At 38.2% G+C, this 12,558-nt stretch overlaps 1 protein-coding gene across 1 annotated transcript in view; it reads right to left on the reverse strand.

Annotated features, from left to right (window-relative positions):
• The window catches only part of HELB (DNA helicase B), a 1,552,493-nt gene that overhangs the window by 139,727 nt on the left and 1,400,208 nt on the right, over positions 1-12,558 (reverse strand). Inside the window, exon 11 of the mRNA XM_044088061.1 lies at positions 8,467-8,601. Coding sequence (XP_043943996.1) covers positions 8,467-8,601 — 135 coding nt within the window. The remainder of the gene's footprint in view (positions 1-8,466; positions 8,602-12,558) is intronic.

Genomic DNA, 12,558 nt, shown 5'->3' on the forward strand with positions numbered 1-12,558 from the left:
ACTGATCCTGGGAGTCTACATGCTTCCTCTTGCATGTCCTCTTCCGAGGGGGCTCCTCAGAAGGGTACTCTGGGGAGATCTCGGAAGACTGGGAGCTCCTGAGGCTGCGGGTCTTTGCTGTCGAGAGAGAGAGAGAGTAGGTGCTGAGACACAGGTCGGTGCTATAGCAGGAAGAGCATTGGTACCCTTGCATGGAGCTGATGAGCGAGACAGCACACTCATCAACCTGAAAGCAGATCTCTCCAGCTCCGAAGACTGCCCCGGCTCCGAGGAAACTGAGGTAGTCATCAGCTTCAGAGCGACCGGCTCCGAGATGGATGTAGGGTCCAAGCTCACACTAGCCGATGCACTGAGAGGGAGACTTGGAACCAAAGAATTTCGGGTCCAAGTGTCCCTATCAGGGTTGACTGGTGAGCTTTGGCTCCTAGAAACCACTGATGGTGCCGAAAGTGTCGAAGCGGAAATCTGCTCAGAGACAGCCTCAAGGGGAGCTGGAACTGAGAGTTCCACAACAAGTGGCACCAAAAACATCGGCTCCGAAGGCCCGATTCAGCTCGGAGGCACCAAAACGGGGGGGGTGGACTCAGGGGGCTCCGGAACCGACTGGGTCGGAGCCAACAACAATTTGGGCAAAGCAGACGACTTCAGGAGTCTAAGCACTACTCTCTTCACATCTTCCTCTGATAGGCTCCTGGAGGATCTGGATGACAGGGTAAGTTGATGTGGATCTCTGCAGAATTGGAGATCTGGGTTGGGGAGACCGGCAAAGGATCTCTGGACCGGCTCTGATGTAGTTTTTCAGTAGTCTGCTCTGAAAGGCTTCGGGCCGACACCGACGTACCAATATCAACAACCTCGACCGGCTCCGAGGACAGTGCAGCCAAGGAGGCAGAAGTCTTATCCAGTTTAGATTGTTTCTGAGGAGGTTCCGATACACTAGTCAGCGCTGGAGAATGCCTCTTGGCTGGCATAACCTTCTCTTTCTTGGAAGAATGTGATTTAGATGAAAAAGAACTCGCTAAGTCTTCCTCGAAGGAAGGCTTGAGGAGACCTTTCAAAATTAACTTGTTCTTCCGCTCCTGGAGAACTCTGGAGCGGAATTGCAGAATAAACAAGTTTCCTGCAAATGAATCGCTCCGAGACAACATACACAATTACTATGGCCATCCGTAATTGACATCTTCTGGGAGCACTTTATACATTTTTTGAAACCCAAAGGTTTGTGGTCTTTAGACTCTTTAGACATGTTGACGAGCTATGTAAGTAAAGCAAGTACAAACAAGCACAATGAGGACTAGGTCCTCTAACTTAAACGGGCCTAGCCCTGAGGAAAATATGAAATAGAAGATGACTAGGTCCTCTAACTTAAATGGACCTAACTAGATAGGCTAAGTTGTAGAAAAAAACAAGAAACTAGTAGCAGGAAAGGAACTGGCAAACAACGCTGCACGCAAGCTAAATTTTCTCAATTAGAAACCAAGGCCCAAAAAGCAGACCCGCAGAGAAAACTCTAATAAGCAACAAACACTGCACACAATATAAATGTAAATGCAAATATAAAACGAGAAATTAGGGTCCTAAACGCGAACCTATGAAACATCAAAGTTAACGAGAAAACTAGCACACAGGATACCAAACGGAGAGCAAGGGCCAACAGCCAACCAGTTCTCAACAAACTGATTTAATATCAAAAACACTCCTAACACTACTAAGCACTATCTAGTAATAAGATAACTAGCTGTAGAAAACAGTAAAGTGATAATAATACAAAAAGTTTAAACTTAGCCATGACCAAGCACGAAGCACTTCTGAACTCGTAGACGTGGCAAACGAGATCTGAGGATTGTACTGGTACACTATGGGATACCTACCTAGCCACAAGCCAACTAAGAGACTTTGAGCTTTGTAACCAGCTCCAAACCCATATGTAAGAATGAAGGCGAGACAGGACTACAGAACATTAGCAGTTTTGGGTGGATTACAAATATATATCAGCATAATCCTCATCCCTTGTCTGCAGCCCCTGGACTACCACAAATCTACCATTATTATAGTTTTTTTTAACATATTCTAGCATTACTGGAGCTCCTCTAGCATTTAATATAAATACTACTCTTTTCCTTTGCCCCTGACATTCTGCTGAATATCCATTTTGCAATCTTTTCTTTATCAAATTCACATGCTCAGATCTTTCCAAATTTCCTGCAGTATTCCTATTTGCATCCTGCATTTCTTAATACAAGTAAATATTTTTTCCTTTTTGTCTATACCTGTGTGTCCATTCACATTCCAAGATAACATGGAAAGTGTTGCCCTTATTACTACCTATTATATATGGCAGCTTTTTAAGATGTTTATTTCCAGCTTTTGTGATGCATGCACCCATTAAGGTTTGGCAGGTTAATCCTTTATACAGTTTTTCTCTCATCAACCTTAGAACCTATGCCACATTTCAAAAGACGTTTTGTTTTAATAAAACCCTCAAACAAAAAAAACAAACATCTCCCCTGGAACGTCCCCATAACTTGTAAACTTAATACAAACACACAACTATGTACAGCTTCAATTAATGCTGATTAACACTCCTAAAAGGATCATTCGTCCTAAATAGACAGCAGCTAACACAGGCTTTAATTAATGTGAAATTGAGGTTATTCATGCTAAGACACATGCTATTGTCTGTTCTTCTACTTACACTAATTGGTGTCAGTTCTGTTTTTCTATCTTTATTCCTCTCCCAGATTTGAAAACAACTTACATGCTTTCAGAAAACATTAACTTTTAGCCTTGAAAAAACAATGCTCTAGCTTTTGTTGCCCTATTATCAACCTGTCTCCATGGAAATTTTAGAGAAAAAAAATGTACTGCTCCGCTTTCAGCTTGAAAGACAAGCTGAAACATTTATTGCTAAAGAAAGGTTTTCATTAAATTCAAGATATTTATTATTTTTTATTTGTTTCCACATAAAATTTGTTATTGGATTATGCTACTGGTGTTAATCCAGTCAGTTATCTATGCAAAGAACATATCAGTTCTACATATGGGTCTTTACCGTCCATAGCAGGGCTAGCACTACCTGGTGTTTTACACCTTGGCTCTAGAAGACCATCACTGTTGAAGTAACACCCGAATCCATGCGCAAAAATGGGAGAAAAGGTTGTGGATGGAGAGATATATTATGATCTAAGTACTTTTGCACCCCATCCTCCTCCTCAACAATAAAAAAAGATTACAACCTATTAACCTATACATGCTTTTTTGCTTTTGTCTAGTTTTCTTCTCTTTTTGCACTGAAATGCCTACATTTCTTAATACCATAAAAAGCAGAAAGAAAGGGAAGAAGCAGCAGAAGAAGAAAGAGGCATCTGTTTACTTTAAATTATCACATGCAAGAACAACTAAAAATACTTTATTATAAAACATATTTACATTGTGAAAAGTTTCATATAAATATTGTTAAGAACAGAATTTTTTTTAATTACAATTACCTTTTTCTCTCTACTTCCACTCAGTGTCCTTCTAAAATTTAATGACATGAAGTCAGGCAAATGGTTTTCATTTCTCCACAAGTTTAACAAAGTCAACAAAAGCTCACTCTTTCCACTTTTTCTTATACTACCATATTTCACAAATGTGCTTAGTAAATAAATCATCAATCTCCATCTCCCAACCACAGATTCTGGTTTGAATCCAAGGTACTGCAGTTTCTTCCAGTTAATTCCCAAACTTTTCTCTGTCTCTCAGTGGAATAGGTTTCATTGAAAGTCTCTCCATATGTTTTATTATCAGAGGAAAAAGAAGCAGAGCCCCCTTCTGCTTGATGGCTCACTTTTTGTTCAGCACATTTTAAACTCCTTAGCCTGTTCTGCATCAAAAATTACTTTGATCTTCCAAAGGAAAATACTCTGAAGACAGCTGGATACAGCAGCTTGAATCCCACACCTGCCTCCTGACATTCCCCGATTACTGTAATAAACTAGTAATGATACCACTTGAAAACAATCAAGTCAAAGAATGCAAGACCGTAAAGGTTAGAAACCACACTTTTAATTACTAAGTTGACCACTTTTATCCCAGTAAAAGGACTTAATCAGAACTAATGAAACAATTCATTAACACGTAATAGATAATTAATCAAGTCACGACAAACACTTTGCCCAATCAAACATAATTCCTCCATGTGAACACACAACAGCCAGACTGCCCTTAAAGTATTGCAAGTAGAAGAAAAAAGTAAAAAAAAATTAAAATATTGAATAAAAAACAAATATACGACAGCATTTCCAAAACTTAAAAATATACAATATTATTCAAAAAACATGCATTGTGCATTTAGTATGTATAAAAAAACATTAAATGTGCAATAAATTAATGTTTGTCTTTCGGCTTTTCCCAGTTAGGGGTCGCCACAGTGGAATAACTGGCAGTAGATTTTTCACGAACACCGAGGTGCCAGCACGACATTCAACCTTCAACGAAATCACGCCCATTTACACATGTCTTTCAAATGCCCACCCAACCTCGGGGAGGACATGCAGACTCCACACAGCAGGCACTCCCCGCTAACACAAAACCAACTTAACAAACCTACATAAAAAGAGCTGATTTGAGTATCAATGCACTAGAAATAAATGCTCCTTCATTTAACCCTGGATTAACAGTTGAGTTTGTTTTTAACTGCCATTTAAGCTCCATAAGTTTAAGGATGTCATTCTCAGAACCCCTGCTGGGATCAGTCTCCACCTAATCAATAGCATAAAACTTGAAGCTATGACTCCTGTCGTCCTTTAGGTGCCTATATAATGCATTATACTCATCCATTTTATTAACATTGTGAAAATGATGTACATCCTGTATTTTAAAGGTTGAATTGTTTTCCCAATATAAAAGCTAGAACCTTCTTGACACTGTGCAATGTACACCACTCCCTTACTGTAAGAAGAAAACGTCTGTTTAAGGCAAATCACACCAAAACCATACATGGTAAAAAAGAGTGCCCTCCAAAATGACTTTACATTGACCATATTGCTGACACTTAACCATAGAGGCAGTACTGTCCCCAAACCCCTACTTTCTAATAAAGTCTTGAAATAGGTATTTTTCTGATAAATTACCTTAGGGGCTTTTCCCAAAATTCTCAGATGTTCTTGACCTATGGAAAAGACATTACAATTTCTTTGTATACCAGTCTTAATGTCCATAAAATAAGAAGTAAACATTAAGGTCAATCCTTTCGTAAATTCATTTCATATAGGTTCAGGGGCCTTACTAGTCTCCAAAATAGGTTTCTTTACCCAACAATGGACCAAAATACTCATTTTCCCTTTTAAATTTAACTTCCTTTTGAATATCATTCAATAGTTTGTTAGGGTAACCTCTAACTTGAATTAATGATTCCAAACTTATCCCTTTTGACAAACCAGTCTAGACACTCACACAAACTGACCCTTAATGACCTTTTTTGATGTACAGGGTGCCAGCTACTATAATGTAGTAAGGAATTAGAGTATGTTGGTTTCCTGTATATACATGATTCAAAATACCTTATTTGTAGAATTGGTAACATCCAAATAATTAAGTCAGTCCACAGAAAATGTTTAAGTAAATTCAAGAAAACCCATAGTAGAATGTAAAAATTCAATAATTCCAGAAAATTACATCATCCAGGAATCTTCCATAAAAGGACCAACATATTGGATATTGCGATGGAAAAACAATGTTTTCCTCACAATAAGCCATGATACTGGCAAAGAAGAGGGTGGTATGAAGCTCCCATAGCCACCCCTAAAACCTTTCTAAAAAGTTGACCTTCAAATATAATAAAGTTATTTTCCAAAACTACATTCATTAAGGTGGTCAAGGTTTTTACTTTAGTATGGTTGAGGTTCGAGTTAGTGCATAAATATTCATAGAACCATTCAAGTCCTGGCTCATACGGGATAGCAGAAGAGAGATCTTTAACATCAATTGTTACAAATATCAAGACATCACTGCATAAATGGTTGGTGACTTTGGTTAACAAATCCCAATATTCTTTGTACAATTGCTGTATGTCACCCACCACATTCGTAAGTGCCAGTCAATATAACGTGCTATACCAAAAGGTCTTAGAACATTTAGCATCAACAAATAGTTGCATAGGTGGGTCTATTGATTTTTTATGTATTTTGGGGATCCAAAGATTGTAGGGATTCTGGGTTCTGGAACCACAAGAAAGTCAAAGTCACTCTTAGTTAAGTAACCATCTAAAACTAATTCCTCTAACAGTGAGTCAATTTTTATGTAAGCAATGTTCTTGCTTAGTGACATCTCATTATAGGTGTCGTATCTATATAATCATTAATGTTCATTACAAGCCCCCCTCCTTTACCGGGTTTTATTAATCTAATCTGCCCATTATCAATGACACTTTTCTATAACTTCCATTCATCCAAACTCAAGTTATATTTATGAGAAATGCTGTTTTTAGATTTAATGATTTTTCTGATATCAAACTTACAGATATTTTCAAAACAGAAATAATAGGATGCAGAGGAGGATTAGTTTTTATTTTTTACACAGATTAAAAAAATGAATTTTACAAACCATTTTTATTAAAATATAAACTCAAGTTAAGTTTACGAGTAAATAGTTTATGGTGCACTAGCACATTCTCAATTCTTGCTTTTTAACTAGGACAAAAGTTAAATCCTTCTAGAAGAGAGCCACCCAGAACTTGTTCACTGCAGCATCACTGTAATTGTATATCCTGAAGTCCTGTCTAGAACTGACAATAGTTGTGTATTGCTTATTTATCTGTTGTATCTGTTTCCCTATGTTCCCCTTCCCCCTCCTCCCCCATTGTGCTATTGGTAACTGCTCCCATAGCCCAGATTGGTTTGATCTGGATGCCGAAATCTCTGCTGCATTGTCCATTTTGATCTCCTGGGGAGGAAGGGGTTGTAGAGAGGACAGTCCTAAAAGGGCTTCAACCTGAAACATGTCTGCTTCATTAAAACTATTTATCATTCCTCGACTTTGCAAATGTTGATTGGCCTCTCCCACCATTTGCTCTTCATACTCAAGACCACCAGAGGATTCTCTCCTGTCATAAGATGGGAGGCGTGGATAGGCTTTATCCTGTTCATATTCAAGTTTATCTCGCAAAATGTTTTTGCTTTTTCTAATTTTAATGTCATTTATTACATTGTCCACTTTAGAAAAATTCCCCCAGTACTGGCTCTTTACATTATTAAATAGCAAGTCATGTATAACGTCATCAGCTTCATTGATACATACCAGTAATGAACCCATTTTCATTGTGTTGTCCTTTATCAATGCCTCCAAAGGTTTGCACCCATGCCTGCTATATATACCAAGCAACTCCAAATGCTATTTGTAGCCTCGAACAAGACCGGAAGGAAATTTCCATAACCATAAACCTTTAGGGAGTTAAACTTGATACACTCCCTAAAGGAACTATTTTACTGGAATAAACGTGTTTCTTTTCTGCCTGGTGTACAGTGATGAATCCTTTTTCACAAACACACTACTGTCCAACTTTTTGCTACTTTGTCCATTTGCCACAGTTCTGTCAGGCTCACCTCTTTCTGCTGGAAGGCTTTATCTTTACTAATACAGGCCCTTGCCTTATTTTCATATGGCCAGATTTGGAGCATACACACAGTGTGGCCTTTCAATTAACAGTTCCTACTGTGAAATACCAGTCCAGTTGCTTATTTGTGCCTTCATAAAAGTAATCCAGTCTGTTCTTTCTAGTTTCTCTGGTGCAGCAGAAAACCTCAGATTTCCCCTACTTGCTCTGTCCTCTAATTCTACCATTTTTTGAAACATATCTTTTTGAACAATCTCATACTCAACTAGCCTTTTCTTCATTTTGGCCTCTGATTTTTTTGCAGATTTATCAGCCCATCTGAATTTCTATTTACAGCTTTTTCCATTTTTCCAGGCTTTTATTTGAGTTGATATACTCTGTCAGTGTTCCATTTACTTCAATCAGCTCTGAGCATATTTCACTTATTTTCCTTTCCTCTAGATTACCGGAAGCAATGTCTTGTACCCAAACTGGAGCTTTTTGATGAACACCTGCAGGACTCTTCCTAGTCACTGTTTTCTCTTCACCTTTTCTAGTTGATTTCTTCAGGCTTTCTTGTTCTTTTTTTCTTCACTGGTATCCAGTGTACTTACTAGCTAGTAACTGAATTTACTAAAAGTGACAGAATTCCAGGCCCTTGCATTTCAGTTTCTTTTTTCATACTGACAGGGTTGAAGTTAAGCTGTTGACTAATTGCCACATTATTTTGATCAGACTACTTCGTTCTGTAGTGCTGACAAAGTAAGGCAGAATGAGCTGAAGAAAAACTGAAAAATTGCGTTAAAGAAATTATTTCCAACATATACTGCAAAAATTGCAGGTTAGAGGGGGAGAAAAAAAAACATGTTACTAATTGCTACTAGTATTCTCACCTGAAATGTGTGAATTGTTCTTGCCCATGCATGTCTCAATTTACACGTTTTTCGAACTTGTTTAAAATCCACTGTGTAATGACAATTGTCAAGGTCTGTAAGAGTCAAACAACGAACCTCATCTACTTCCACATCCTGTAAGGTAAAGAAAACAAAAATGATTTTATTCTAGCAGTATATACTTAATAAAAATAATTAATAATTAATATATCCAAATATATATTTACAAGGTTTTTAAAATATTTATTCCCTACAGATGAAAACTTCTAGTAGTCTCTGAGCTGAAAAAGCCCCCCCCCCCTCCAACTACTGGATTGACCATTAGCCGCTATCAATATCTCAGTTTCAAACCATATCTCCATCTCTTGACGGACTGTCTGGCACCCACTCCCCAGACTGGGGTCACAATCTTAGTATAATTGATGGTGGAAAATTTCTCCATCTTCAAGAGAAAAGGACAGGAGATCAAGGCATCCCAGAGCAACATCAGCCTTTCCTGCCACAGTGATTTTTCTTTTATTTTCAACTCTTTCTCTAAAGAGAAGGAAAATATACAGTGGTATGATTCTTTATTGCATGTTGCTCCACCTGATTTGGTAATACCCCTGGTTAAACCTCCTATGCCCATACTGTTATGCAACAGAAACCAAAAAACCCAGCACCGTCCCGCTAAGGTATAAAAGCTGACAATTTCACCCCCCTCCTCCAGCCAGCCAGTCTTGCAGCTTCCCAGGGTCACTGGTCAATATTCAATCAACCTCATTAAAGTAGATGACCTGCCCTGGGCCACAGATCACCACAAGACTGTTGATCTGACAAAGATTTTGCACATTTCAATGTAATAAGCTGCTCTAAATGTTTATTGCACAGTCCATAAAGCTGGGTTTTCATATATAACTAACCTTCATTAGACAGCATCAGTCTTACATAATACTTGTCTCATCTGCAAGCCTTCTGCTAAGCAGTTAATCTTGCCAAATGACTGGCTGACTCTGCTGCCCCCCTCAATGAAATGTAAAAGGCATCAGACATCATGTTAGAATTCAGAATTCTCAGTACTTAGAGCTAAAAGTATGAACAAAGCTTTATGCATGACAAAAATAACAAATCAACTCCCAATACAGTCAGTTCCCAGAGCTTATGGGTTGAAAAATAACAATGCAGTATATATGACATAGCAACCTAAACCTCAGACAATTCTCTACCACCTGTTCCAACCATGGTTGCAAACAGAGAAGCTCCTCTCTCAGAACTGCCTGACTTGCCAATATGGCAACTCTACTAGACAACAGCAGTAACTGTTAACACAAATACTTCTTAAAGAAAAGACTATGAATTGGTACCAAATACCAGGCTCCTAGGCTTATTTTTAGATGACATTATGGAATTTGATTAGCATTTGCAACAAGCAGTTGAAAAAAAAAACACCAAAAACTCAACTCCCTCTATAGGGTTAAACCCTACCTGACACTGCTGGAAAAACCATTGCCTCAGCCTTCTTACTTATAATGCTTCTCTACTCTAATATAGCAATTAAACTGGAATGAGGCTTCAATAAAGTTGATACATTGCCAAAAACCTTCCTCACAAGACCAACCACTTCTTGGCCCTTAAACAGCTAAAATGGAGAGAACCACCAAACTACATTCACATTCTCAGAAATACTTGCTATCAAGAATTTTATCTACAAATCAGACAGACTCCAGATTCTATGTAATATTATCCAGCACTATTCTCTGAACAGAATTTTACACTCTGAAGATCAACTTCTATTAGTCATAACCAAATCAAATAGTACTGCAGTTGACTCCCTGTATTCCAACTATGTATCCACAGTCTAGAAGTCCATCCTTCTCACTTTGAAACAAGTAGACGCCATAAAACCCTTTAAACTGCAACTAAAGCAACACCTAATACACTCTTGTCTCTGCCCATGCTCTTTCCAAGGTTAAGCATATATCATTATAGTTTCATAGGTGCTTACTAGACCAACGACCACAAGGGCCTTTTTAAGCTTAGCCATGTATCCCAAATCTCTGACAAGTGCTGGCACCCTTGATAAATGTAAGAAGGGGCTTGGGAGACAAAACATTAACAAGCAGGGCCTGGGAGATGAACCATTTACAGTTTGCCTATGTCCATTAGAGACGTAGATGCCAAACAAGGTAAGAATTTCCGGTTCCCCATCCAGTTGTCAAGTTACACTTGATTTGGGTTAGGGAGGAAATCTACTTCATATGGATTCGGGAGCCTATTCCAGAGAAGAGGTAGTATCTGGAATACATACCTGTCTCTCCAGCAAGTCCTATTTATATTGTAGGCAAGGTTTAAGTCTTTAAAATGGGCAATTCTGGTGTTGTTTGTTTTTTGGATATGCAGGAGTTCCATCAAAGTGGGGTCTGACAATGCCTTGTATGCCAAGGAGAGAGCTCTCCTTGACAGCCTTTAGGAGACAGAATACAGGGATAGGGCCTTGAAGTTTTTTTTTAATAGTATAAAACCAAATGGAAACATTTAATTCATCCTATTTTTCTACCCACATTTTCGTAATACAGGGAAACGTTACAAAAGCAAATTCTGAAATGTCTGCTGTAAATGTATCAAATAACACAGCCCGTCATTTTGCTTCTTACTGTTACTGGGTTTGTACAACTTGCAACCATGGTTTACAAATCTCCCTGTTCTTATTTGATATTTTTACCCATGCCCCTGTAAAATTTGCGATTTTTTTTTACATGGGTCAGAAACTAAATTTTCATTTTTAATCATCAGAAAACACACACTTATACAACATCTGTCAATTTTTTTTGAGTTACAATGATGGCGACCACTTCCCACATAAAATACATAAACACGAATGGGACATAATGTGTTCATACATGATTTGTATGCAGACTGAAAATCTTTCTCTGTCACTTAAACTCTACCTTTGAATATCTGAACATTAAAAACATTATCCAGCTCTACATTAACCTTATACAACATATAGATAACTCACTACTACCAATACATATTACTCAAGATATACCAGTGACTCAATGCCAAAACAGTACGACACCCTTCTCTCGTGTGTCCGTTTCTTTCTCCTACTTCTTTGCCCTGGGTATTCCCAATTTTACCACCCATTATTCCTTGCCATTTTGCACTTGCCCTCTTTTTCCCATCATCTTTTTCTTCCTTTTCCCTACTCATTCTACCTACACTTTGATCTTCCTGCAGTACCACCAGCTCCATCCCTGTACAGTTTAATCTCATAGTACCAATCTCTGTATTTCAATAATTTCAGTACTGTCACTTGACTATTATCCTTGCTATGCAGTACGTTTTCCTTTGAGTACTTTAACTCAAGCCCTGTTACTGCCACATCATCTGTAATTTCACCTTGTTTTATTGCACTTTTACACACATTATTGTAACAGCTCTGTTAACCTCAAAGTGTGTTGTAGCAAGTCTTGCTGGACTTAGCTGTACTTGTGGAGATTTTCTCCCACATCATCTGCTGAAAAGGGATTTTATGCTCAATCAAACTTTCCAATAAACAAAAGCATATAAATAAAATAAATACACTGACATATATAAATGGACATTAACATTTAAAATCCATTACTTAGCCTCCACAGGTGGTATTCCCAAGGCATACCTTTTTGTACTACTAGTATGCAACCATAACAAGGAAAACTGCATAGCTCTGTACTTAATTCACAGTGGCACACAAAGCACTTATCTCTCTTTAAACACCACCAGTTGACAATCAGATCTCATTACTTGGCACAGTGGCAAATTAAAATCAACCACATCAGCTGCCCAAACTTTTTATCTATAAACTACACCTTTTCATTTTACCCAGCAAATTCACTACAGAGTATGTTGTGCACACAACAGTAGCAGGGCCCTTTAAGCACTGTTTAGTAGCTGCAGTCATACCAAATACAGTGGTCTTCCAACAACAATGACGGCGCAGGACCACTGGATAGCTGTCACTGTCATCATGAGGACTATATTATGCAGTGAGTTGAAAGGGAATATGCTGATTTACAACTCCTGTGCATTTACTGCACAGTGCTACAAACCGTGCCTATTTTAAGGCAAGGC

The sequence above is a fragment of the Protopterus annectens genome, chromosome 11.part0 (assembly GCF_019279795.1).
Source record: "Protopterus annectens isolate FY-2018-M chromosome 11.part0, PAN1.0, whole genome shotgun sequence".
NCBI lineage: Eukaryota > Metazoa > Chordata > Ceratodontiformes > Protopteridae > Protopterus > Protopterus annectens.